Source organism: Mirounga leonina, unplaced genomic scaffold, assembly GCF_011800145.1.
Source record: "Mirounga leonina isolate KUSES-001 unplaced genomic scaffold, KU_Mleo_1.0 Mir_170, whole genome shotgun sequence".
NCBI classification, from domain to species: Eukaryota; Metazoa; Chordata; class Mammalia; order Carnivora; family Phocidae; genus Mirounga; species Mirounga leonina.
This window is the reverse complement of record NW_023270433.1, coordinates 21,466,447-21,491,491: the sequence shown is the minus strand read 5'-3', so window position 1 is coordinate 21,491,491 and position 25,045 is coordinate 21,466,447. Positions and strand designations below refer to the sequence as shown.

The 25,045-nt window shown below is 42.6% G+C and overlaps 1 protein-coding gene across 5 annotated transcripts in view; it reads right to left on the bottom strand.

Moving 5' to 3' along the window:
* ECPAS (Ecm29 proteasome adaptor and scaffold) overlaps positions 1-18,679 on the bottom strand; it is a 102,311-nt gene extending 83,632 nt beyond the window's left edge. The window contains exons 1-2 of one of the 5 annotated variants that reach the window (XM_035016070.1): positions 18,405-18,679; positions 9,879-9,982 (exon numbers count right to left, since the gene is read on the bottom strand). In XM_035016070.1, coding sequence (XP_034871961.1) covers positions 9,879-9,900 — 22 coding nt within the window. In that variant the 5' untranslated portion in view covers positions 9,901-9,982; positions 18,405-18,679. Of the gene's footprint in view, positions 1-9,878; positions 12,143-17,787; positions 17,880-18,404 lie in introns of those variants that run through there. The other 4 variants (XM_035016072.1, XM_035016068.1, XM_035016067.1 and 1 more) reach the window with 4 other exon arrangements.
* Positions 18,680-25,045: the final 6,366 nt, after the last annotated feature.

The window sequence follows — 25,045 nt, the reverse complement described above, 5'->3', positions numbered from 1 at the left end:
TGCAGGTTCATGAATTATAAACATCCATGAAACTACCACCCAAGAAAAAAAAATTTATTTTGAAACCTATGCCACAAAGATTTCTACTGAACTCACAGTTGGAGAGGACTAAAAGACTGTTCACCATAAAAAACACAGTGGGTTTTAAGGACTCACCTAAGTTCACAGAGGTAATAAGCAGCAGGGCCAGAACTAGAATGGGGTCTTCTGATCTTCAGTCTAAAACACCTTGCGGACGCTGTGCCACTCTCTGCAACAACGACCCTATTTTCTATAGGGCACTATGCTACACATACTACATCAGACACAGGGAGCCCTGTTCGAGAGCATCACCAAAAGGTCATGTGACTTTGTCTCATTCAAGTGGTAGTTAAGACAAAATGGAACAGTGTACAAAAATCAAAGGTCAAAAAATGACACGAGAGAAGGCTCACCATTATGAATCAGAAGCTAACACCAAATGTGTCAAGTTGCAACTCACCCTTCCACCTCCTCCCTGCTCATCTAAATTCTCTCCTCCCTCAAGGCCCAGCACCCTCCTACTTCCACTGTGAAGCACTAACTTCCCTAACTAGATCACTGATGCACTCATTCAAGTATTCACTGAAACCCCACCCTGTGTCAGGGCTTGGTGGTCATGGATCAACAGAGTGAAGAAGGAAGAGGCAAGGATGTGGTACAGGTCTGAGCACTTGTATATGCTAGTTGTACGCTGAAAGTAAGTACCAGAAAGCCAGAGACAGTGTCCAAGACAACAGTATTTAAGGATAAAGGAAGGAGAATCCAAAAAAGGAAATGATAGGCAGCATACAAAAACAGGAAGAAAATGGAATTATGGGGTCAGAAGAACTGGGCGAAGAAAAAAATGAACTAGTCAATGAAAACTGGAAAAAAATTTGTTTACCCATATAGAAAAGAAATACCTAAAAATCCCTTGCAGGTAGATTAATGACATATGTAAAAAGTAGAATTTTAAAAATTTTAAAGTAAAACTAAGAAGGGAAAATTAAAACTTGGGCACAAAACATAAAAGACTAATGGGTTAAGATTTAAAAATATAAAACACAAAACATAAAATAAAAAGATAAGTTATAAAAAGCAACAAGGTTTTTAAATGAAAAGGACTTAAATACAGAATACTTTTCTTAAAGATTTTATTTATTTATTTGACAGAAAGACACAGCGAGAGAGAGAACACAAGCAGGGGGAGCAGTAGAGGGAGAGGTAGAAGCAGGCTTCCCGCAGAGCAGGGAGCCCGATGCGGGGCTGGATCCCAGGACCCTGGGATCATGACCTGAGCCCAAGGCAAATGCTTAAGGACTGAGCCACCCAGGTGCCCCTATACAGAATACTTTAAACATTCCTGCAAATCAAGAAAAAGCAAATTAATCCCAATGTCTTTAAAGAAAAAGATATAAGCAAGCAATTCAGAGATGATACCCATATACTAAATAACACAGATGCTCAATCACACTGATCAGGAGCATGCAAAATTAACATAGTAAGATACAATACTGCACCCTTCACATCAGAAAAACTTTGCAAGGGGCACCTGGGTGATTCAGTCAGTTGGACTGTATCCGGCTCCCTGCTCAGGGGGAAGCCTGCTTCTCCCTCTCCCATTCCCCCTGCTTGTGTTCCCTCTCTCACTGTCTCTCTCTCTGTCAAATAAGTAAATAAAATCTTTTTAAAAAGAAAGAAACTTTGCAAATCTACCAATTGTTGGCAAAGACTGGAAACAAACCAAGAGGTACTTGAGCTCACTGCGGATGGGGTGTACACCAATACCATCTCTGAAAACAAATCTCTCTACTAACTCTACACCAGGGTAACATACCCTAAAGCAGTGCTGTTCAAAGTAACCCAGCTGCAAACTGTCACCAGTCAAAAAAAAGATAAGGAACACTCTTCCTTCGTTGAGAATGTCTTACGAGAAATATTAAATAAATTAACAATGACAGTTAATTTACACTCTTCCACAGTTCCCTATTTGCAAAAAGTAATTCTTCCTTCCTTAGACCACACTTTGTGTAACACTATCCTGGAGAAAAACTCTCCTAGGCAAAGACAAGCAAAAGGAACACCTGTAAGAAACTGATCATACACACAGGGTCAGTAAAAGGAAAAACATGGAAACAATCTAAATGTCAGTCAACAGGAAAACGGATAGAGAAATTGTGGCAGGGTCATACCTCAGTGAAAATAAACAAGAGTTGAATGTCACATGGACCAACATGACAATATCTAAAAACCTAAGATCAATGAAAGCAAGTGCAGAAGGATATGTACAGTTTGATTTAAATGCTATATATATGGTGCATATGATATATATACTTCACAGGAATGACCACCTCTGGGCTAGAAGGGAAGAGAGAAGGAAAAGGGGAAAGAGGAAAAAAGAGAATGAAAGGGAAATTGTAAGGGGTAACACAGCAAGCTTGAACTGTATCTCTAATATTTATTTCTTAAATAAAAAACTTTTTGCTAACAGCAAAAAATATAAAGATTTGACAAATGGGTAGGACATACATAAGTATTTCTAAGATTAATCTCTATACTTTCTTCATACTTGAAATATTTCATTATTTTAAAAAAGAATATACACACCATACTAATTTTATTTTAGGATACAACTACATAAAAGGGGGAAGAAAATATATCAGTAATTTTTCTTCTTTATACTTTCATGTATTTTTCAAATATTCTTCAGTAAAAACACGTTTTTGTTTTTGTTTTTTCAAAAATCTGTTGAAAGAAGCCATGTTTCAAGGATAAAGAAATTTAAAGCACAGACTTTTAAAACTTAAGAGGAACCTTAAAGAATATGGAAGGACAAAAATAAGAACATTTACTGGTGGGAATGCAAAATGGCATAGTCACTTTGAAAGACAGTTTGGAGGTTCCTTAAAAAACTAAAGAATCTCACCATACGATCCAACAATCACACTTCTTGCTATTTACCCAAAGCAGTTGAAAACTTACGTCCACACAAAGACCCGGATGGGATGTTTACTGCAGCTTATTTGTAATGGCCAACGCTTGGAAGCAACCAAGATGTCCTTCAGTAGGTGAACGGATAAATAAACTGACATACAAACAGCAGAATATTTTTCAGTGCCAAATAGTTTTTTCAAGTCGTGGAAAGACACGGAGGAACCTTAAAGGCACATTACTACTTAGTAGTAGTAGCAGTACTAAAGAGGCCAATCTGAAAAGGCTGCATACTGTTTGATTCCAACTATATAATATTCCCAAAAAGGCATAACTATGGAGACAGTAAAAAGATCAGTGGTTTCCAGGAAGGAATGGGGAAGGAGGGATGAATTGGAGGAGAACAGAGGATTTTTAGGGCAGTGAAAATACTCTGTATGATATTATAATGAGGGATATAGGTCCAAACTCATACAATGCAGAACACCAAGAGTGAACTGTAATATAAACTATGGACTTCGGGTGATTATGTGTCAATGTGGTTTACCCTTGATTAAAAATGTACATGCTGGTGAGTGATGCTGACGGGAGAAGCCATGCTATGGATGGGAGGAGGGAGTAAAGTGGGGGGTAACATGGGAAATCTCTCTGTGCCTTCTCAATTTTGTTGTAAACCTAAAACTGTTCTAAAAAAAAAAATAAAGTCGTTTAAAAAAACTTGGTCTCAGGGGCACCTGGGTGGCTGAGTCAGTTGAACGTCCAACTCTTGATTTCGGCTCAGGTCACGATCTCAGGGCATTGGGCTCCGTGCCGGGTGTGGAGCCTGCTTAAGATTCTCTTCTCTCGGGGCACCTGGGTGGCTCAGTCGTTAAGCGTCTGCCTTCGGCTCAGGTCATGATCCCAGGGTCCTGGGATCAAGCCCCGCATTGGGCTCCCTGCTCCACGGGAAGCCTGCTTCTCCCTCCCCCATTCCCCCTGCTTGTATTCCCTCTCTCACTGTGTCTCTCTCTGTCAAATAAATAAATAAAATCTTTAAAAGAAAAAAAAAAAAGATTCTCTTCTCTCCCTCTCCTTCTGCCGCCCACCCCACCGTGTCAGTGCACTCTCTAAAATAAATAAATCTTAAAAAAAAAACTTAGTCTCAAAAAAATATATCAAAACACTGAAATTCTTCAATCCCAAAACAAAAAACAATTTCCAGGGCACCTGGGTGGCTCAGTTGGTTAAGCGACTGCCTTCAGCTCAGGTCATGATCCCAGGGTCCTGGGATCGAGTCCCGCAGAGCAGGGAGCCTGCTTCTCCCTCTCCCACTCCCCCTGCTTGTGTTCCCTCTCTCGCTGTGTCTCTGTCAAATAAATAAATAAAATCTTTAAAAAAAAAAAAAATTTTCCAATTTAGCTTATGTCAACTATTACATTCAAGTAGGGAAAAAAAGCCTACTAAAAATAAATACATTCATTTAGTTTCCATTAAATATTTCTATAATTCATATTATTCACCTGTCTTCAATTTCTCTATGTAGAGACAAAGAAGGGACCTTCCTTCCTTCTACCCCTCCCAAGGAAGAAATAACCAGTAAAGGTTCAAGGACTTCACTTTAATGTTATCCACCATTAGCCACTGATATTTCTGAAAACATGTAATTATTCCTGACAAATGAAACTGCCCACTTAAATCACTCATACTTCAGATCACTCCAAAAAAATACAACTTTGACTTCTGAGTTAAGAAGGAAAGGCTATTTGTTCACAGGATTAGAAAAGGCAAATACTGGTTTTTCACTCACATAATCACCTATATAAAAAATTTTAAAAAAAGGAAAGAAAAAGAAATAGCAGTATGTCCATTTCCTCAGATGTATCATCTTTTCATAACAACTTGAACATCAAAACATTCCTTACAAAGTATGCAAGGCAAGCATACACCATCAAAAAGAAAAGGAAAAGTTACTAAATTTAAGGTAGTGGTTATCTCCATGTGATGGAATTTCAGAGGATCCTTTTTTGGCTTAATTTTATGTCATTGCTAATTTACTTCATCAGCATGAATTACTTGTTTGAATTAAGAGAAAACAGTTATTTCAGGGTAACAGGTTTAGGAATGTTTTTAAGGCTGCTTAAGTTTTCTACAAAGAACATTATTTTTTCTGAATATGAACGTAAATTTTACATTGTTAATCAGGTTAGAGCTTATGGAAATGGAAATGGAAAGCTGAAAATACCTAGACCACTGCCCACTGCATCATAAATCAATTAATAATCTAAAGCTACAAGATATTTTGAGAAAGATCTATCAAGTTACCATAGAAATGTACTAAACTCTAATGGAATAATCTCACAAAGAGATATTGTCCCTCGTGGTACTTACTTTCTTCCGATTCATACATATGTAAACACATTATAGTCACAAAGCAGTTTCACACATCCCTTTGAGCCTCAAACAACACTGTGAGGTGGGTAACTATTGTCTGCATCTATAGATGAAAAACAGGCTCAGGACCTGATTTGCCAAAGGTCACCAAGCTAATAAGACAAAGAATCATTAAGTTGAACCTCGAGAGGTCTTTACCTTCCAAGTACACACTAGAATGCAGTACACTTCCCTCTAAAGTACTATTTATTGAAGTAGGGTAATACTAGCTTCAACTTACACATGAAGAAACGGAGCCTAGAATTCATTAAGACTGTTGATTTTAAAAAAAGGAAGAAGAAGAATGTCGATCAAGACTATAAGGTAGCAAGTGTCAGGGCTCGGGTTCAAACTCCAGGCCAGTCCAACTCCAAACCCAATGCTCCTTCAACATGCTAAATTGCAGCACTGATGAAGCGGAGAAAGGGGGTGGAAATGATACAAAGGCTTACTGGACAACCATGTACAACATGACTTTGTATCCTGGCCACAGCCAATGTGTCAGGATGGGTCCCGACTCAATTCATACCTTCCTCAGCAATTCAGAAGTGGGACCAAAAAAGTCAAGCATCCCTTGAGTGCCTGGACCTATAAAGCCAATGGATAGGACATGGGCCTCTTTAGCCTACTCTATGAAACAGAATCAGAAGAAGCTGGTCTGAAGAAAGAATGGGCACAAAAGCACAGAGAGCGACTGGAAGAACTGGATGATTTCTATTTCGTGAAGGCCCCTCGGGTTTCCATAAAACTCCCTAAAATAAGTGCCCTGTTTTTGCTTAAGCCGGCTTACAAACTGGGTCCAAATACAAGCAGAAGGTCTTTGCCAAAGGGGATAAAAAAAGAAGTACTTCTATAAAAGTACATTTAAAAAAAAAAAAAGCAGCTAGCACATGCCTAGGGTGAATTATCAGATCAGAGAAAGAGTCCTTCCTTCCTAATGGCCAATCTAGCTCCAAAAGAATCTTCTCAACCATGCACCCTATTACTCCTGCAACAGCAATCCAAATCGCAATAGCTTCTTAAGTGTACCATGTTTTCCCTGCCCAATTATTTGGTCAACCAAGTCCCCCAACGGGGAATAGTCTCCTTCTCCACACAGCCAATTCCTCCCATTCAAGGTCCAGCTCAAATATTACGTGCTGCACACTTATACATCCTATCTGAGCCCTACAAACTCCCACAGATCTCTCTTCCACATCTCTCCTGGCACTCACTGTCTTTTGCTACACATTATGTAACTGCCCGATTTTCTCCTCCTTAGACCAAAGCAGTTCTTTGAGGCGTGATTTCAATCTGATTCCACCTAAGTACCCACTCCTCTACCCTCCATCCTTCTATAGAGCTCCTCAGGTTGAGAAACTGTGACTTAAGTCTCTTGGTATCCCAGCACTAAATTCAGTCCCTTGCAGAGAGGAGTTGCTCAAATACCTGTTGAATGTATGAAATATTAATTCCTCGTGCACTAGAATAGTTAGAAGTTTATACATTCAACATCTGTAGCAAGGGAAAGGAGGGGACTGGCGACAATTTATAATACCTGACATCAGAATCTCTTGAAAAAGGGACTATATATATTTTAATACTATGACGAGTGCTTAGGGTTTAAAAAAAAAAAAGGTGGGAGGAATTCTGGACGGTCTAATTGTGTGGCAGAACTGGTCTGCTCCATGGGGCGCCTGGGTGGCTCAGTCCTTAAGCGTCTGCCTTCAGCTCAGGTCACGATCCCGGGGTCCTGGGATCGAGCCCCGCATCGGGCTCCCTGCTCCACGGGAAGCTTGCTTCTCCCTCTCCCTCTGCCCCTGCTTGTGTTTCCTCTCTCGCTGTGTCTCTCTCTGTCAAATAAATAAATAAAAATCTTTGGAAAAAAAAAAAAGAACTGGTCTGCTCCAAATTAGGAGGGATGCAATAGTTACTACAGAGAGGAGAGAAGAAAAGGAGAGAGACGACAGAACAGTGAAAGGACAGAAAGTCAAACACTCTACACCAAGACTTTCCCCATGACTCACATCTTCCAGAGTTAACTAAATTGCTGAAATACTTGGGAGAGTGGAGTCAGTGAGTGAGTGAGTGAGTGAGTGAGTGTGTGTGTGTGTAAACCAGTGAAACAGGTGGGTTTTCATGTCCAAGCTGACATGAGTGGAACCAAAATATCATTTTCAGAAATGGGAACCTAACAGAAGAAAAGCATAAGTAAAGTAAATTACAGGAAATTCACAAGAACAGGGTGTGATGGGGGGTTGGGGGTGGCAGAGAGATGACCACCTCTGGACTTTGACAACCTCTGCAATTAGGAGTATGAGGCTAAAACTACGAAGAGTAAGGAAGGCCTAGCTGCCATCTAGATTTTATATGTAATAGTCTTTTCTGGTAGATCATACCTGTGAATTATCTAACCAGATACTAACTAAGGTTAAAGTAGTTAAAGTCCACATCATCTATTGATTTCTATATGCCATTTCGATTCACTAAATGCCACTCTAATACTTAAGTGACAATATCCAAATGAGGCCAGCGAGATCCTTCTTCAGGAATAAATGCTTTCAATTTTGATCTCTACTGCTAGGTTTTTAAAAAGATGTTTGCCCCAATCCCTACCTTAAAAAAAAAAAAAAACTTATTAAATGCAAACATACTTAAAAGGAGAATGTCAGGAAGTCCAGTAGTTATCAATATAAGTCAGAGATGGGGAGAGGATCCATTCCATCATGGCTCCTTCCAGCCAGGGCTGCCCAAAGGGGAGACAGATAAGAACTTCTGCAAGCAATGAGGCTCGGAGCAGGAGGTGCCTGCTGACACAGTCCCTGCTGGTACCCCTTACTCCCAGAACTAAGCAGTCAGACAGGCCAACATCCTGTCCTCCAGCCCACCATCTTACCCCCAGGACCCAGGCAGACACTCCGATATGGAAACCCCTGCACGAGGATGCGCTCTTGACTCTGAGCAGGGAAGGGGAAAGGAGTCTTTCTTCTCCTGCCGCTTCCGAAGTCCTAGCCACCTGGAGATGGTGTCAGGCTACTTTGAGCCCCCCTGACCAACCCAGCATAGCCCTAAGCAAGGCGACCCTCTCCTGCTCACACACATCCCCCTGCCCCCCTCCACACACACAGACAGAGGGAAGGAAGAAGTCACAGGGTTAGCTTGGCAGGGTTGGGCCAAGTGATGAGATAAAAGCCCTCATCTGTACCCCAGATTTACTGAATAAGTGCCACGCTCCAGATGCACTGAGCTCCACAAACACTCCCACCTCCCAAGGAAGCCCTTTCCCCCAGAGACAGCAGCTGGCCAATGCCCAGTTAGAAATCAATGTTAGTAAACTGATGAGCAGAAAGATTAGTTCAGCTTATGAAAGCCAGCTTAGAGGAGACAATATATACTATGCAAGAGTTCAGACTGCATAAAAGTCAAACATGTGATAGTTAAGATCCACCAAAGCAGTTAATTACTTAGGACAATGCTCATTTGGATGTGTAAACTCTAGAAAGTTCTTTAAGTCACTATTTAAATTCCAGCATTTGTGGTTTGACCTGCTTGCCTTCGGTATATCATAACTTCATTAACACACCTGTCACAGGCCCAAAAGCACTGAGAAAGAATTTAGGAGCAAATAAACAATATCCTCATTTTTCTTCTAAACAATTCCTCCAACCTCCCAGTTTTCCATTTCTCTATAATGGAATGAAGATATGTGAGATAGCAAAAATAAACCAAAGCTTACGCTAAAGTTGAACTCTGATTTATAAAATACTCCATTCATTCTATCCCTCAAAATTCCACCTAACTGAATTAAGGAATCCTACACCATCATCAGCCATATACATAGGGAAAAACAGAATGCACTGGGGAAAGGGGAATGCAGTCGTTAGATCAGAAGCAATAAAACGCACCTTTGGATTGAAGCCACAAAAGCCAAGGTACGCTGGATATTGAGCTCAGGGTATCAGAGAAGTACGATCTGAATTTACAGAGTTTCAATCAAAGGACCATCCAACATCATTCAAGAATGACACCAACACTAGTCTTATTCGGCCCCAGAATTAAGTAGAATTTAGTGGCTTTTTCATCACAGTACATGTCAAAAAGGCAGAATTAGGAATATCCAATTACTATGATGATGCCTCTTTCAATGCCCCCTTTCTCTCTCTCTTTTTTTTTTTTTTTTTTTACAAATAAAACCGTTAACTCCAGGATGACATTTCGGGAGCATGTAAAGTCATTTTTTATTGTGGCAGACAATACTACTTGAAAACTAACACTCACAGTCTTTTCCTTGTGCACCCTGCTAAAGTGATGTCTTCAAGTTTTATCTTTTTCTCTCTCTTGCTAATTGTTTAAATTTATGTTTATGTGATGACAGACAATAGAGGCTTCAGGAATATATAAACTAACATGAACTTCACTAACTCTCTCAGGATAGCTGGAAAAGGAGAAAAACCCATGAAGATCTTGGCAGGAAATTTCTTGCTACTTGATAACTTATGCATTTTTAAATGCTACTACAAAAAAATGCACACATCCTAAGAAACTAAGGAACTACTAACCTCTACAATCAATGTGATACATGGTTTATCCAGTCTTGACAAAAATCCTCTGGATCACCAATGGTAGGTTCATCCACTCGTACATATGCAATTGTATAAAGAATCTATTATTTAGAACACCAGGAAAAAAAAGCAATTAAAAGATTTATATTCATAGCTACCATTAAGAAATTTTTTAAAAAAAGCACTTTTCATTTCTATGCTAAGATCTAATTTGATGCCCTGCTTTGCAAATTCAGAATGAGGAGGAAAAAATTATAGTGATTACCAAACTGGAGAAAGATAAGGAGTATGTCCACAAATAAAAGTGGTTGTATAGAAGTAACAGGCTAATACTTTCAAATTATTCACCGAAGGCAAACATTGGAATATCAATACAACATAGATTTCATCATATATGTATATGTGTACATATACATCAAAATCATAAACATACAAAGTCTTACATTACAAATTGAAGGAAGTGTTAATTATACAACAGTTTTATAAGAAGGGTATTAGTAGGTGGGTACACGTTACTATACATTACAACTGAGAATGTAAATGGTGAACATTCATAACCCTGGGAACCTCTGCCCTCTCTCAGCACTCCTGATCCCCTTCTCTGGTTCTTCTTGTTCTTCTTCTCACCCCTACATATGCACAGCCCCCAGACAGCTGTCCTCTGGACAATATGCCCATTGCCCTGACTCCACCATCACCCCCACACTGTCCCAAGCTTCAGAACAAGTTCCCACACCCAAGGAAGCCACACGCCTAGCACTATTTCAGGTTCTTAACATGCATTATTTATCTCTTCCCACTCTTACAACAACTCTGTGAAATAGGTTTGGTGGTTATCCCACTTAACAGATGAAAAAACCAAAGCCCAGAAGTTAGGTCCCTTGTTCAAGGACATTAATCAAAAAGCAGCAGAGCCAGGATTCAAAACCATCTCTGACTCCACACGACATTTCAGCTACTATTCCAAACAGTCTCCCTAAACAATGCAACATGGGCACCTCAATAATTCAACTCATTCACTCAACAAATTATTTCTTTGTTGAACACAAACCTGTTCTCTCTTTTCTCCACTTCCACCTCCCTAAATCTGTCAGAGACTATACTCTCCACCCCCTGCAAATCTCTCAGGTAGATTCTTGGAATCATCTCTAACTCCTCCCTCTCTTGAACAACACTCATCTACTTGGCCGATAATTTCTGCCTATTTTAGGGATTCTAGGTTATGTTACCTCCTTACCAAATCCACTTCCACTGTCCCACTTCAGACCCTAGGTTTCTTTCACTTGGCCACTGCGATACTCTCCTAATTAGTCTTGCTGCTCTTGGTCTCTGGATCCACGCAATCAATGTTACACCACTGCTACCTGTTATCCTTATAAAACAGACCTACTCATGTTACACTCCAGCTTAAAAGCCTTTGATGGTCCTCTACTGTCTACAGAACAAAGTCCAAACTAGTGTTGGCATTCCCACACAAGCTAGTCCCAACCTCTCTTCCCAGCTTCATGTCCTACTGCCTCCCCACCTAAATAATAATAATAATTTACATAGAGCTTAATTGTTTATACAGTGCATTTTCATATACATTAATCACAACAACACTATGAGTATTTCTTACTATCCCAATTTTATGAGAAAGAAACTTAGACCTAGAAAGGTAAATAATTTGCCGAAGATCCCAAATCGTAAAAAGAACATAAAAGGCAGAAAGGGTCAAGTATCAAACTCCAAATTTCTTCTCCTTTCCCAACACTTCCCGCAGCCACAGCACCCCTACTCCAGGACATCAGACTCAAACTTCCTCTGAAAGTATTTTCCAACCTCTGTCTTAGCTCAAGCTATTCTCACTTGAAACTTCCAAAGAACAGTGGAAGGCATTTTTCATATTACACTTTGTATCAGTTACATACATTTATATATAAACCTGTGTCCACAGATCATAAGCCCTATAGGGACAGGACCAAAAGTTAGTCACTCCATTTTTAAAGTCTGCTTACTTAACTGAAAATGTGTGGGGAAAATAAGCCATATAAGACAACAAGCATCAAGGCAGAGACTGGCCAGGCCTGAAACCAGAGACCAGAAACTTGAATGAGACCATCAGAGCACGTTGGCAGTGCCGATAATTTTAACATCTCCTGAACAAGGTCGAATGCCCCAGTGCCAACTACTTTCACGGACATTGGCCTTTATTAAATACTACAGCTTATTGGAAGCACAAGTCAAGAGTAAAAATGGAGTAAAATGAAGAATTAGAATAGAAGTGATAAGAAACAGAAATACCATTATTTCCCATTTTAACTTCCCTCTTTGACTAAGTAACCAAAATTTGAATGATACAGGCTTGACTGAGCGTTTCCACAAAGATCGGCTCCGCCGCATAGATGGCTGTCTCTGGGGCTATTTCCGTAGGCCACAGAATCACGTTCCCCCACACGGCTACACAGACAGCTTCCCACGTCTCACCCTCGAAAAGAGCCACGAGGCTTCCGGCCACTGGCAGAGCCTCTCTCAGAAGGTATTTGACATGTTGATTATCTGGCCAACTTTTGCAAGTGAAGCTCCCCATGGTTCTGTCAAATGGTCAAACTGAAGAGTGTCAATGTGCTTTAAGATTACAGGCCATACTCCTTCCTGAGTTGTCTTTATCCCAGTGAAGATCAGATGCTAAGGATGCCTTATAATTATAAAGCCCAGAATATGAAACCACTGAACAGCTGACCAGGTGAAAAGTCTCAAATGCTTCCTTCCCTCTGTCAGAAATCTCCCTGTCCACTGCTGAAACAGAACCACAATGTCAACTTTTCTATGAACTGGCAGAGGGTAATATTAGAAGAAAAACTAGCCCACATGCCCTGCACTGAATTTCATTCCATTCCAAACAGTTCTAGCACCATGACCTTAAGTAATTTACAAACTAGATTTCAGAATTATCTTTAAGTCAGAACTAACTGTTCTCTATCGTGGGATCTCACCCAAAAATCTAATATTTCTATTCAATGAACCTCAGAATACTGCCACATTTTATACACAACAGCAGATTTCTTCTGGAGGCTAGTAAGACATGGTGGGGGGGGGCGGGAGGAACATGCTGCTCTTGTTATTAACTGTATTTTCGCTTTCAGAGACAGTAATACAACAGTCAGTCAGAATTAACATCAACTTTGGAATCAGAGAATCTGAATTCAAGCCCTAACTCTATAATTTGAAGGAAGTTCCACCACTGAGACAGTAACAGCACCAAACTCACAGAGGTGTTGTACGGATTCTGTCAGCCAACATGTACAAAGTGACTAGAACACACAGTAAGCTTTCAATAAACATTAGCTTTACAATCACCTGATTCAAAGTGACAATTACATGAGATTTGTGAAAGGATAACAAATTCTAAGAAATCCCAGCCCAAGATTGTCCTGCTTACCTTTTGGCAACTTCCATATGTCAATGATACTAATCATTCAGTCAATCGATAAATATGAAATAAAACAGAAACCTAACAGTGCTGCTTCTTGGGAGCTCCCGCAAAGTGCGGTGGCAGATACAACTGAAAGCAACTAGATTTAATTTAAATTTATGGCATGTGTATCACCTCAAATACAAAGATAAAAAATGCTGATCTGAAATCTATAGAAACCCAGTGTTACCAGCTATACATCCCTAAATAGCAGATGTGGGAACCACAGATAATATGATTTTAGCATTATCTATATTACATAATCATACACTTTGCTCCCTCCATATTTGTTTACATGTATGCTTCCTCTTTCCCCTCAGCAATATTATAATTCTGTTGGTGGACAGTGGTGTTTCTTCTGCACCCCACAGCAATGTTAAACAGCAGTCCAATAGTTGGACTAAAGTAACATCTAGCTAAGAATTTAGCAGCCCACCTGACCAGATCTTTCCATCAGCGCGAACACTGACTACGGTAGACAGAGGTAACACAGCCTAAAGCCTAGCTGAGTGCAGGCTGGAGTCTGAGACACCTGGGATCCAACGCCACCACTCACTTGCTGCAGGACCTTTGGAACGTAAAAAATCTGTTTTCCATTCCATAAAACAGCAATAATAATTTGACCCACCTCTCAGGATTACTGTGACAAATGAAAGAATATATGCAAAACACTTCATGCTAGACTTGAAATTTTGAGGGGTACGTTTACAGAGGTCTCCAATTTACTTTGAAACACATCAAAAAAGGCTGGATTGAGGGGCGCCTGCGTGGCTCAGTCGGTTAAGTGGCTGCCTTGGGCTCAGGTCATGATCTTGGAGTCCCGGGATCGAGCCCCACATCGGGCTCCCTGCTCGGCGGGGAGTCTGCTTCTCCCTCTCCCTCTGCCTGCCTCTCTGCCTACTTGTGCTCTCTATCTGTCAAATAAATAAATAAAATCTTTAAAAAAATAAAAATAAAAATAAATAAATAAATAAATAAAAATCTTTTAAAAAAAAGGCTGGACTGAGTACTTAATGCCACTGAACCGTACAACTAAAAAATGATTAAGATGATAAGTTTCATTATGTGTATTTTACCACAGTTGAATTAAAAAATAAAATAATTAAAATAAAATTGTAAAAGGTGGATTGGAAGATGGACAGATGCATGATAAAGCTGGTAAAATAACAAATGCAGAATCTAAGTAGTACGTATATGAATACTCACTTTCAACTTTTCTGTATTTTTGAAGATTTTTACAATAAAGTATTAGGGAAAAAAACAATGCTGGCATCCGAAAGTTTGCTTTTATTATCACTGTCAAAAATAATAGCCAGCAATATTCAGATTCTTGGCTTTTTAAAAAATTGTATAAAGCATCATTTATCGGCCATCTCTCCTTTTATTGTAACTATTCTAAAACTAAAAGTGGCTTGGGGCGGCGGGGTGGCTCAGTTGGTTGAGCGACTGCCTTTGGCTCAGGTCATGATCCTGGAGTCCCGGGATCGAGTCCCATATCAGGCTCCCTGCTCAGCAGGGAGTCTGCTTCTCCCTCTGACCCTCCTCCCTCTCATGCTCTCTGTCTCTCATTGTCTCTCTCGCAAATAAATTTAAAAAAAAAAAAAAAAACCTAAAAGTGGCTTACTTGAAACTGCTTAGCCAGTACTTATGTATGTAATTTCAAGTTAAATTATTCTAAGGTACCAGCGGCCAAACATTTAATCTCTTCTGAAGGAACACAGAAACCAAGTCAACAGATATTTGTGGTCGATGATTGATGACTTGACCAAACAAAACAATGGAAAAGCAAGGATTGGAATTACTTGTTCCTTTTTCAGTAGCTGCTAAAGCTGTAAGTTCCAGAAGTATTACCAGAAGTACTACCAGCACTTAACAGATACCTGATGTACGGGAGCATGCTGCATGTACACAATATGTCAGCCACTTCAGAATGATACCCAATTTGGGGCGCCTGGGTGGCTCAGTCAGTTAAGGGTCTGCCTTGGACTCAGGTCATGATACTGGGGTCCCGGGATCCAGTCCCACATCGGGCTCCCTGCTCAGCAGGAAGTCTGCTTCTCCCTCTCCCTCCACCCTTCCCCCAAGCTCGTGTACGCTTGCGTACGCTCGCACTCTTAAATAAAATCTTTAAAAAAAAAAAAAGAAGGATATCCAATTTTCCTCTAGTTTTTTTCCCCCATTCCAAATGGTAATTCAGATTTTAAAGTGTTTAAAGGTACTACAGGAACTGAGATACCATGCGGTATAACAATTTTAAACAGACCATCTCAAACCCATTGCAATGGCTACTTTCAAAAATACAGAAAAGAACAAGCGTTGGTAGGAACGTGGAAAAATTGGAACCCTTGTGTACTTTTGGTAGGAACCTTTGTGCACTGTTGGTAGGAACAGTATGGTGGTCCCTCAAAAAATTAAAAACAGAATTACCATATGACCAAACAATCCCACTTCTGCATATACACTCAAAAGAACCGGAAGCAGAGTCTCAAAGACATATTTGTACACCCATGTTCATAGCAGCATTACTCACAACAGGTAAGCTATGCAAGCAACCCAAGTGTCCATCAACAGATGAATGGATGAGAAAATGCAATAAATACACACATGGAATAAAAGAAAATACGGTCACATGCTACAACAGAGATGAACTCTGAAATAACATTAGGCTGAAATAAGGCAGTCACAGAAAGGCAAAATCATGTATGATTCCACTTATATGAGATACCTAGAGCAGTCAAAATCAGAGAGAGAGCAGAATGATGGGTGCCAGGTGCTGGGAGGGTGGAGCGGGGTGGGATAGGGAGTTCAGGTTTAATGGGTATAAAGTTTCAGTTTTGCAAGATGAAGAGTTCTGGAAATGGATGGTGGTGATGGTTGCTCAACAATATGTACTTAAGATCCCTGAACTATAAACTTAAAAATGGTTATGACCATAAATTTTACCTTATGTGTACTTTACCACAATAACAAAAAAAGGGAAGAAAAAAAAATCAGGGAACTGATCTCCCCAGGAGGCCTGGTAAGGGTGCTCCAGCTTGGATCTGATCAACTCTGCGGCCCTCAAACCATGTCTATCTCCAAAAACACCCTGAGACCTTGTCCATTCAGACTCTCCATCCTGCCCAGGGTCACACCAACTGTTTATTTCAGCTTCAGAATGAACAAACATTACTCCTGCTACACCAGTTTTCTGTCAAAGGAGCAAGGAACTTAATCTCTCTAAACCTGCCTCCTCTTTAAAACAGGGATAATTCCTACCTACCTGCTTTACAAGGTTGTTATGAGGGCAAGAGTGAGATCACGTATATAAAAGTAGCTTTAAACTGCCAAACACCAAAGAAACACAGATTACTATGTTTATAACTACTTTCGTATGGAAATGCAGAAGGGACTATAACAACAAAAACTTCACAAGGCTTGCGACACCTCACCCATGCTTCATTCCCCTTAAAACTCACATCATCCCTAAATAACCCCTTTTTTGTTTTTGTCATAAACCGGTGGGCAGCACTGAAAAAACAAACAAAAGCTCAACCTAAACATTTCGTCTAACCATCCCAAACGCAATCAGAAATCATCTTACGTGTCCTAGGAAAATTCAATTTTTATGACCCCAGCGTGGGCCTGCGGCGCCCTGGAACTACACTTCCCACAAAGCATCGAGGTGAACCCGGGTGGCGGGCGGGGCGGCCTGGGATTCAGGGTGACCACCGCTCTCCCCAAACAGGGATCGCCGTCCCCTGAAAAACGGCAACGTTTACGGCCGAGGGCGCGCTGGCTCTCCTTTCTGAAAGCGCGCTCAGCCCCCGGCCCCCCCTGCGTCTAGCCCCGCGACCCTCTCTCTGCCCTCCCGTCCTTCCTGCTCCACCTGAGGGTCACCGCCTATTCTTGACCTTTCCGCTGATTTCTAGGGTGTCACACAGAGGCACCTTCTCCCCCACCCCCAAAGCTCCATTTCTAGAACTCCCCCAAACAGTTGGGACCCGGGGCCACGGCGGGGTCAGACGGGACGGGCAGACACAGCCCGCCACCCTGGGCCCCCCTGGCTCGTCCTCCAGCCCGAGAGCAGCGGGCAAGGGGCTAAGCTGCCCCCACCCCCGGACCGGGGCGGATCGCGGGCAGAGGTGGCTCCGCCCGGGGCTCCAGTTTCAATTTCGCAACGTGACGGTGCAAACCTGAGGCCTACAAGCGCAAGCGGCGGCGACCGGCGCCCCCCCCCCCCCCCGCCCCCCCCCCCGGGCCGGGGGCCCCCGCCCCCCCCACGCCCCGGGCCCCCCCCCCCCGCCCACCCACCCACCCAGCCAGCCAGCCAGCCAGCCAGCCCGCCCGGCTCCCGGCGGGCGGCAGCGCGCCCCGGCCCGCCAGCCCGCCCGGCCCCGGCTCCGGCCGCCGCCCCGGGCCCTGCGCAGCGCCAGCTCTGACTCGCGGCCGCGGGCTGGCGGTGGCACTTACTCAGCTCGTCCTGGGAGGCGGAGGCGGCGGCCGCAGCCATGTTGCGCCAGGGAGGGAGGGAAGGGAGGGGCCGGAGCGGGAGGGCGCGGACGGGCGGCGCGGGGGGCTCGCCGCTCTCGGTGCGGCAGGGGCCGGGAGCCGCCTCCGGTCGCTCGGCGCGGGTCGCGCTGCGCCCACGAGGCCCGCCCGCCGCCGTCGCCTGCGTCCTCCTCGCTGCACGCGTCGCTCTCGCGGTCCCCCGCGAGCTCGCGACTCGGGCGCTCCCACCGCCTCGCGCCTCTGCGGGGCCGCCGCCGTCGGTCGGCCGAGTCCCGGTGTGCCCGGCCCGCGCGGTGGCTCTGCGGCTCCGCGCCGCGCTCGCCCAGCTCACGCCGGTTTTATATTTAGAAAGAGCTGAGCCATCCTCCCAGCGGCCCCCCCCGCCGGGCCCCTCGCGCGCCCGCCCGCGCTCGCTCGCTCGCGGCTCGTCCTGCCCACCTGCCGCCGCCCGCCCCGCGAGCGCTCCCCGCGCGAACCCGGCACGCGGCGGCCTGCGCGGGCGGCCCGGCCTAGCCGCCCCGCCGCGCCGCAGCAGCCCGCGGCGGTCGCGACACGAAACGGACGCGCGGGCCTCTGACCTGAGTCTGAGCCGGTCTCCATGCCGGGATGCTGCGCGCGGCGCCGCGCGGTGGGCGCCCAGAAGCGAGGCGGCGGCGGGCTCGGGCCCGAGGCGCCGCGCGCCGCAGTCCGGGAGAGGCCTGGCCGGGCCGGCCCGCGCTGCCCCGGCCAGGGGAGCTCCTCCAGGCGGGGCCCGAGCTCTCTCTTGAAAGGTCTGCGGCTGTCACGTCGGCCGGTCCCGACCTGAAGGAACGCGCCTGGCCAAAGGAAGAGACGTGGACTCGGAAAAGTAGAGCCGGGTTCGGAGTCGGCGGGAGGAAGCCCCGCCCTGCGCCTCCCGCGAACTTCTCGGCCCCGGCGCGTTGAACGCCCGACCCGGCGCCCTGGGCTCCTTTTCTCACTGAAAAGCCGTGATCAAGTATAGTTTGCTGATGTTTCAGAAACTAGGACTGCCGAGTGAAGGAAAGCCACGAAGTCCTACTAAAGTTAAATGAACCAAGATATTTGAAGTTCAAGTATATATGCTTATATGAGCCTTTTTAAAATGTTTATTCTAATACCTACGTTCTTTTTGGTAACCAGAGTGATTTATTTTCAATATACCGATTTGAACTTTACGGCTTAAGTTTGTCCATGAGGTCGTGGACGTGAAAAAACACTTGCAAAATGGAATTCAAATTAAGGGGTTGCGTATGGGACGGCACTGTCAACAACAAACTAGGTACAAGATCAGATGCTTTTTTTTTTCCTTTGGTATAAGAGGAAGAAATCAAGACCCTAAATGGATTGAAATTGCATTTATTCCTAAAAGAAATCTCTAAAGCCCTAGTTAATGTCTTGAAAAATGAATATATGTCATTCCAGGTGTAACTTAGGCAAGTACAAGGTACTTGCAAGACATTAAAGACATTTATTTCCTTTATTGCTCTAGTATGGAAATTATACATGATCTTTGGGAAATTTTCAAATGATCGGGGATATCACAAAATTAAAAGTCAAAGGCCTTCCACTCCCACCGTCCCATTCCCCAGAGAAAAATGCGGTTAACAGGTACAGAGTGGGCATTCTCTGAGGCCTTGTCTCTGCACACATATACACATCCCCAAAAGCAACTAGAAGGGAGAGAGGCCCATACTTACAATAAAGTTCTGTATTTCTGTTTTTCCCCCATAAACATTCTTCCCTGTTATTTCAAAAAGGTCTACACCACCACTCTTTTTATTAATGACCTCACACCACATTAAGTTCACCAATTCCTTTTTTGAGGACGTTTTGGATCTTTAGTTTGATATTGACACAAAGTACATAACAAACTATTTGCAAAGACTATGATACAGAAGTGTATAAAAGTAAAGGTTGTCCCCCACCTCCCTGCCCACCATCCCCTCTCTTACTCCCTGGAAATAATCCTATTAACAACTTGGTGCCTCCAACCTTTCCTGACTATGAATACATAAAGTAGTTGCACCAAGGATTGGTTTGAGAAAACTTTTGACTTCCCACAGCCTCAAACAGATCCTTCTAAAGCCACCACAAAAAAAAAAAAAAAAGAATATAAATTACAAAAAAAAAGTTTGTTAGGCAATATTAACTTCCAGACAAGACTAGTTAGCATCTCCTAAGTTCATCCTATGTTTAAATTTCAGAGTCCACACATGTGCAAATCATAGATACGTGCATATACACAGATTTTTGTTTGTTTTAACAAAAATGGAATCCTACTACACATATTATATAACTTTATCTTTTCACCAAACAATATATCACAGGTGTCTTTCCACACAGGTAATGATAATAATAACTAATACTAATCATGCCAGGCAGTGTTTAAAGTGTTCTACATGGTGGAATCCATTTAGTCCTCATGACAATCTTATGAAGTAGGGATTTCTATGACACCAGATCGTGGAGGAAAAATCCAAAATGCCACAAACTAGAAAATGGTGGGGCGGGGATTTCAACCTAGGCAGAGTGGATCATTCTTCACCACTGTGATCTGTATGTACAGAATTACCCCATTCCTTTAAATGGCTGCACAATAAGTACGTGATAAAACTTATTTAACCAGTCCCCTACTGATGAGCATTTAGGTTGTGGACAATTTTTTCTACTAGTGCAAGCAAATGCTACTGTAAAAAATTCCTATACATGTCAACCTAATCACATATTACCTATATAGAGAGAAATATGTAGAGGCGGAATTGTTAGGTTAAAAAAAAGATGCCTTTAACATTTCATCATATACAGCAACTCATACCACTTTACAGTACTGCTGTTAATCGCTAGTGTTTAAAGCTCTAAGCTTTTTTATAATTGCTTCTTCCTTCAAACTATTGTAGTTTATTTTTCCTACTAAATAGCTTCATATTGTGGGGCGCCTGGGTGGCACAGTTGGTTAAGCGTCTGCCTTTGGCTCAGGTCATGATCCCGGAGTCCTGGGATCGAGCCCCACATCGAGCCCCACATCAGGCTCCCTGCTTGGGGAGGAGCCTGCTTCTCCGTCTCCCTCTGCTGCTCCCCGTGCTTGGGCTCTCTCTCTATCTCTCTCTGTCAAATAAATAAATAAAATGTCTAAAATAAATAATAAACAAACAAACAAATAAATAAATAAATAACTTCATATTCTTACTAGACAATTTGGTTTTGAATAGTAGCCTGGCGATACTTCCTATCTAGAATTTACTTCAATTTCCAGACACAGACAAGAAGGAATTGTGGAAAGGGATGCACAGGGGGCAGAGAAGAGGCCACTGAGAAGCCAAAATAATGCATCACAAAATCCAAGAACGAAAAACTTACGTCTTCTACTCTTTCAAAGTCCCCTCTCCCCTCTGGAAGGCCCGAATTACACTAAACGTATGCACAGTTCTAACAAAGTAGGCTTGTTTCCATAGTGAGAGCAAATTAGAAGCAGAACATTAGAGAACACTCTTCTGGGCAGGTACTTGGATGACAGAGGAGCTTATGGACCCCTAAAAACCAGGGAAGAAGCAGGAAAACTATGAAAAGAAGCTGTAAGAACTCAAAAAGCAAAACATTCTGGGGTTATTTGTAAAGTACAAAAAGCACTACCCACCCCAGAGTCCCTGAAGTCATTTCACTTGAATAACTGATGGCCACGGCGATAATCCTGACATCAAGAAACAGTACAGGGACACCTGGGTGGCTCAGTCGTTAAGCGTCTGCCGTGGGCTCAGGTCATGATCCCGGGGTCCTGGGATGGAGCCCTTCGCTGGGCTCTCTGCTCAGCTGGAAGCCTGCTTCTCCCTCTCCCACTCCCTCTGCCCTTCCCTGTTTGTGCGCGCGCTCTCTCTCTCAAATAAATAAATTTTTAAAATCTTTCAAGATTTTATTTATTAGAGAGAAAGAGAAAGGGAGAACAAGTAAGGGGAGGGGAGAGGGAGAGGGACAAGCAGACCACCCACTGAGCAGGGAGCCCTATGTGGACTCAATCCCAGGACCCTGGGATCATGACCTGAGCCGAAGGCAGATGCTTAACCGACTGAGCCACCCAGGTGCCCCTCTAATAAGCAATTTTAGATGCCTAAAAGGATTAATTTTAAACTATCTAGAAAATCCAACTATCCCAGATGATTCAATTATCCAATCCCAAGGAGCTCCAGACAAGCCAAAATTCTACAGAAATAAGTCTCATACAGTATTCATTTTGGCTGCTGAAGAAGTCAGGGACTGGGTCCAGTCAGCCAACAGAGTCCACAGCACTCATGATCTTCATCTCTGCTCGTTTCAGTCAGTTATTAGTTAAAAACATGTTTCACTACGCAGAAAACTGTGTCAGGACTCAAAACATTCCACTTCTAAAAGTCAAACTCAAAAACATCAGTCTCTAACCACCATATAGAATCCTTCCACTGTTTTATTCCCTAATTCCTGTGGATTTAGAATACATTTTGGATCCTCCCCATCGCCTGGAACATTTCCACTGCTTTCTGGTCTGTGTTTCCTCTAAGTATCACATGCTCCATTCTTAGCCTAAACCCCAAAGATGGCAATGAATTCAAGTCTGTCTTTCCTTGGTTTCTATCTTAAAGACAGTACCAATCAATTCCCAACCTCTGGCAAAACCTATCATTCACTTTATTTTTCCCTCCCAAATATCACTGGAAAAGGGCAAAAAGCTGACCTGGTCCAATACAATACTTCAACTTGCATCTTAGAGGATAAGGCAACATTTCCTCTAGGGATAAAATTTATCCCTATACCAGAAGGGAGATCTCCTCTGATTTCCTTTAGACAGCGGCTGCAAAGCTTTTTGTTTACATTCCTCTCCCCACCAAAAAAATCTTTGAAAACGAATGTAATCCATTCACACATTTTTAGCAGCTAAAATTTTCCCTTATGAAAAATTGAAAGGGAGAAATTTTGACAATAAATTCTGTTGTAAACACGAGCACTTAAGTATAAAAACCAGGGCACTAGGGTGGCGCAGTCAGTTAAGCATCCAACTCTTAGTTTCAGCTCAGGTAGTGATCTCAAGATCTTGAGATCAGGGCGCCTGGGTGGCTCAGTCGTTAAGCGTCTGCCTTCGGCTCAGGTCATGATCCCAGGCTCCTGGGATCAAGCCCCACATTGGGTTCCCTCCTTGGCGGGAAGCCTGCTCTCCCTCTCCCACTCCCGCTGCTTGTGTTCCTGCTCTCGCTATCTCTGTCTCTGTCAAATAAATAAATAAAATCTTAAAAAAAAAAAAAAAAGATCTTGAGATCAAACCCCCATGTCAGGCTCCATGCTCAATGTGGAGTCGGCTTGAGATTCTCTCCCCCTCTCCCTCCGTCCCTCCAGCTCATGCTCTCTCTCTAAAATAAGTAAATAAATCTTTAAAAAATAATAATAAAATAAAATAAAAATCCTTCTGTTAACTTCTTTAAACTATATGTATAGCACTAAAGTCTATCCCGGAAACTAATAATGCAGTGTATGTTAATGACATTGAATTTATTTTATTATTTTTTATTTTTTTGATTTTTTTTTTATTCTTATGTTAATCCCCATACATTACATCATTAGTTCTAGATGAAGTGTTCCATGATTCATTGTTTGTGCATAACACCCAGTGCTCCATGCAGAATGTGCCCTCCTCAATACCCATCACCAGGCTAACCCATCCCCCCACCCCCTCCCCTCCAGAACCCTGTTTGTTTTTCAGAGTCCATCGTCTCTCATGGTTCGTCCACCCCTCCGATTTCCCCCGCTTCATTCTTCCCCTCCCACTACCTTCTTCTTCTTTTTTTTTTCTTAACATATATTGCATTATTTGTTTCAGAGGTACAGATCTGAGATTCAACAGTCTTGCACAATTCACAGCGCTTACCAGAGCACATACCCTCCTCTATTTTTTATTTTTTAAAGATTTTATTTACTTATTTGACAGAGAGAGAGCACAAGCAGAGGGAGCAGCAGGCAGAGGGAGAAGCAGGCTCCCCACTGAGCAGAGAGCCCGACGCGGGGCTCGGTCCCACAACCCCGGGATAGTGACCTGAGCCGAAGGCAGACGCTTAACCACCTGAGTCACCCAGGTGCCCCTGAAATTGAATTTAAATAAAAAATTAAAAAAAATATATGTAGCATCTAAATAAGATTTTTATTTTTTTTTAAAGATTTTATTTATTTATTTGACAGAGAGAGACACGGCAGAGAGGGAACACAAGCAGGGGGAGTGGGAGAGGGAGAAACAGGCTTCCCGCTGAGCAGGGAGCGCGATGCGGGGCTCGATCCCAAGACCCTGAGATCATGACCTGAGCCGAAGGCAGATACTTAACGACTGAGACACCCAGGTTCCTCTAAATAAGATTTTTTAAATGAGATATGGATTTGGTGCCTACTATTATCTATTTAAAAACACATGAACAAGTTCTTAAAAATCAGTGATTTTATATAATTGCATTTTCTCCTTGAACTTGTATGTCAATTTTACTTCCCCCCACAATAATTTATAATAATGCAATACAGTTTTTACCTTGAAAGTCTTATTGTTCACTTCATCATCCTTTTCTTCAACAAAAATATGTACATAAATTTAAAAATTTAAATTTTTTCTGTGGCCATTTGAAAAATTATTATGATTAAGCATAATTAGTAGTAGTACACAACTTTTCAAAACAACGTAAATATATTACAACTTTTTTAAAGGCTTTAACTATTAGTGATTAGCATATTTTTATGTTACAACTTTTGAGAGTTGAAATATATCTCTTAATGAAAGGGACAGAGGCTTTTTGGGAAAAAAAAAAGAGAAAGAGAGACATATTCAGGTGTTGTTATTCACTTCCTCATTATCTAATTTGGTATATCAAATTGTCCTTTTGAAGTCACTTGAAGTTCTTCCCCGGGGGTAATCAACCATAGTCAGACTGGAGGTGGCTGAGAAGTGTGGCTTGCTTTTGTAAGATGAGAGAAGGGCCATAGTGAAAAAGAACATCTTGACTTTATTTTTTTTAAGATTTTATTTTTAAGTAATCTCTACACCCAACATGGGGCTCAAAACCACAACCTGGAACTCAAAAGTCACATGCTCTACTAATTGAGCCAGCCAGGCATCCCATGGACACCTTGAATTTAGAGCGTTCTTAGGCAAAGCAATTTAAATGAAGAATCGAGGCACCTGGGTGGCTCAGTTGATTAAGCATCAACTCTTGTTTGTTTG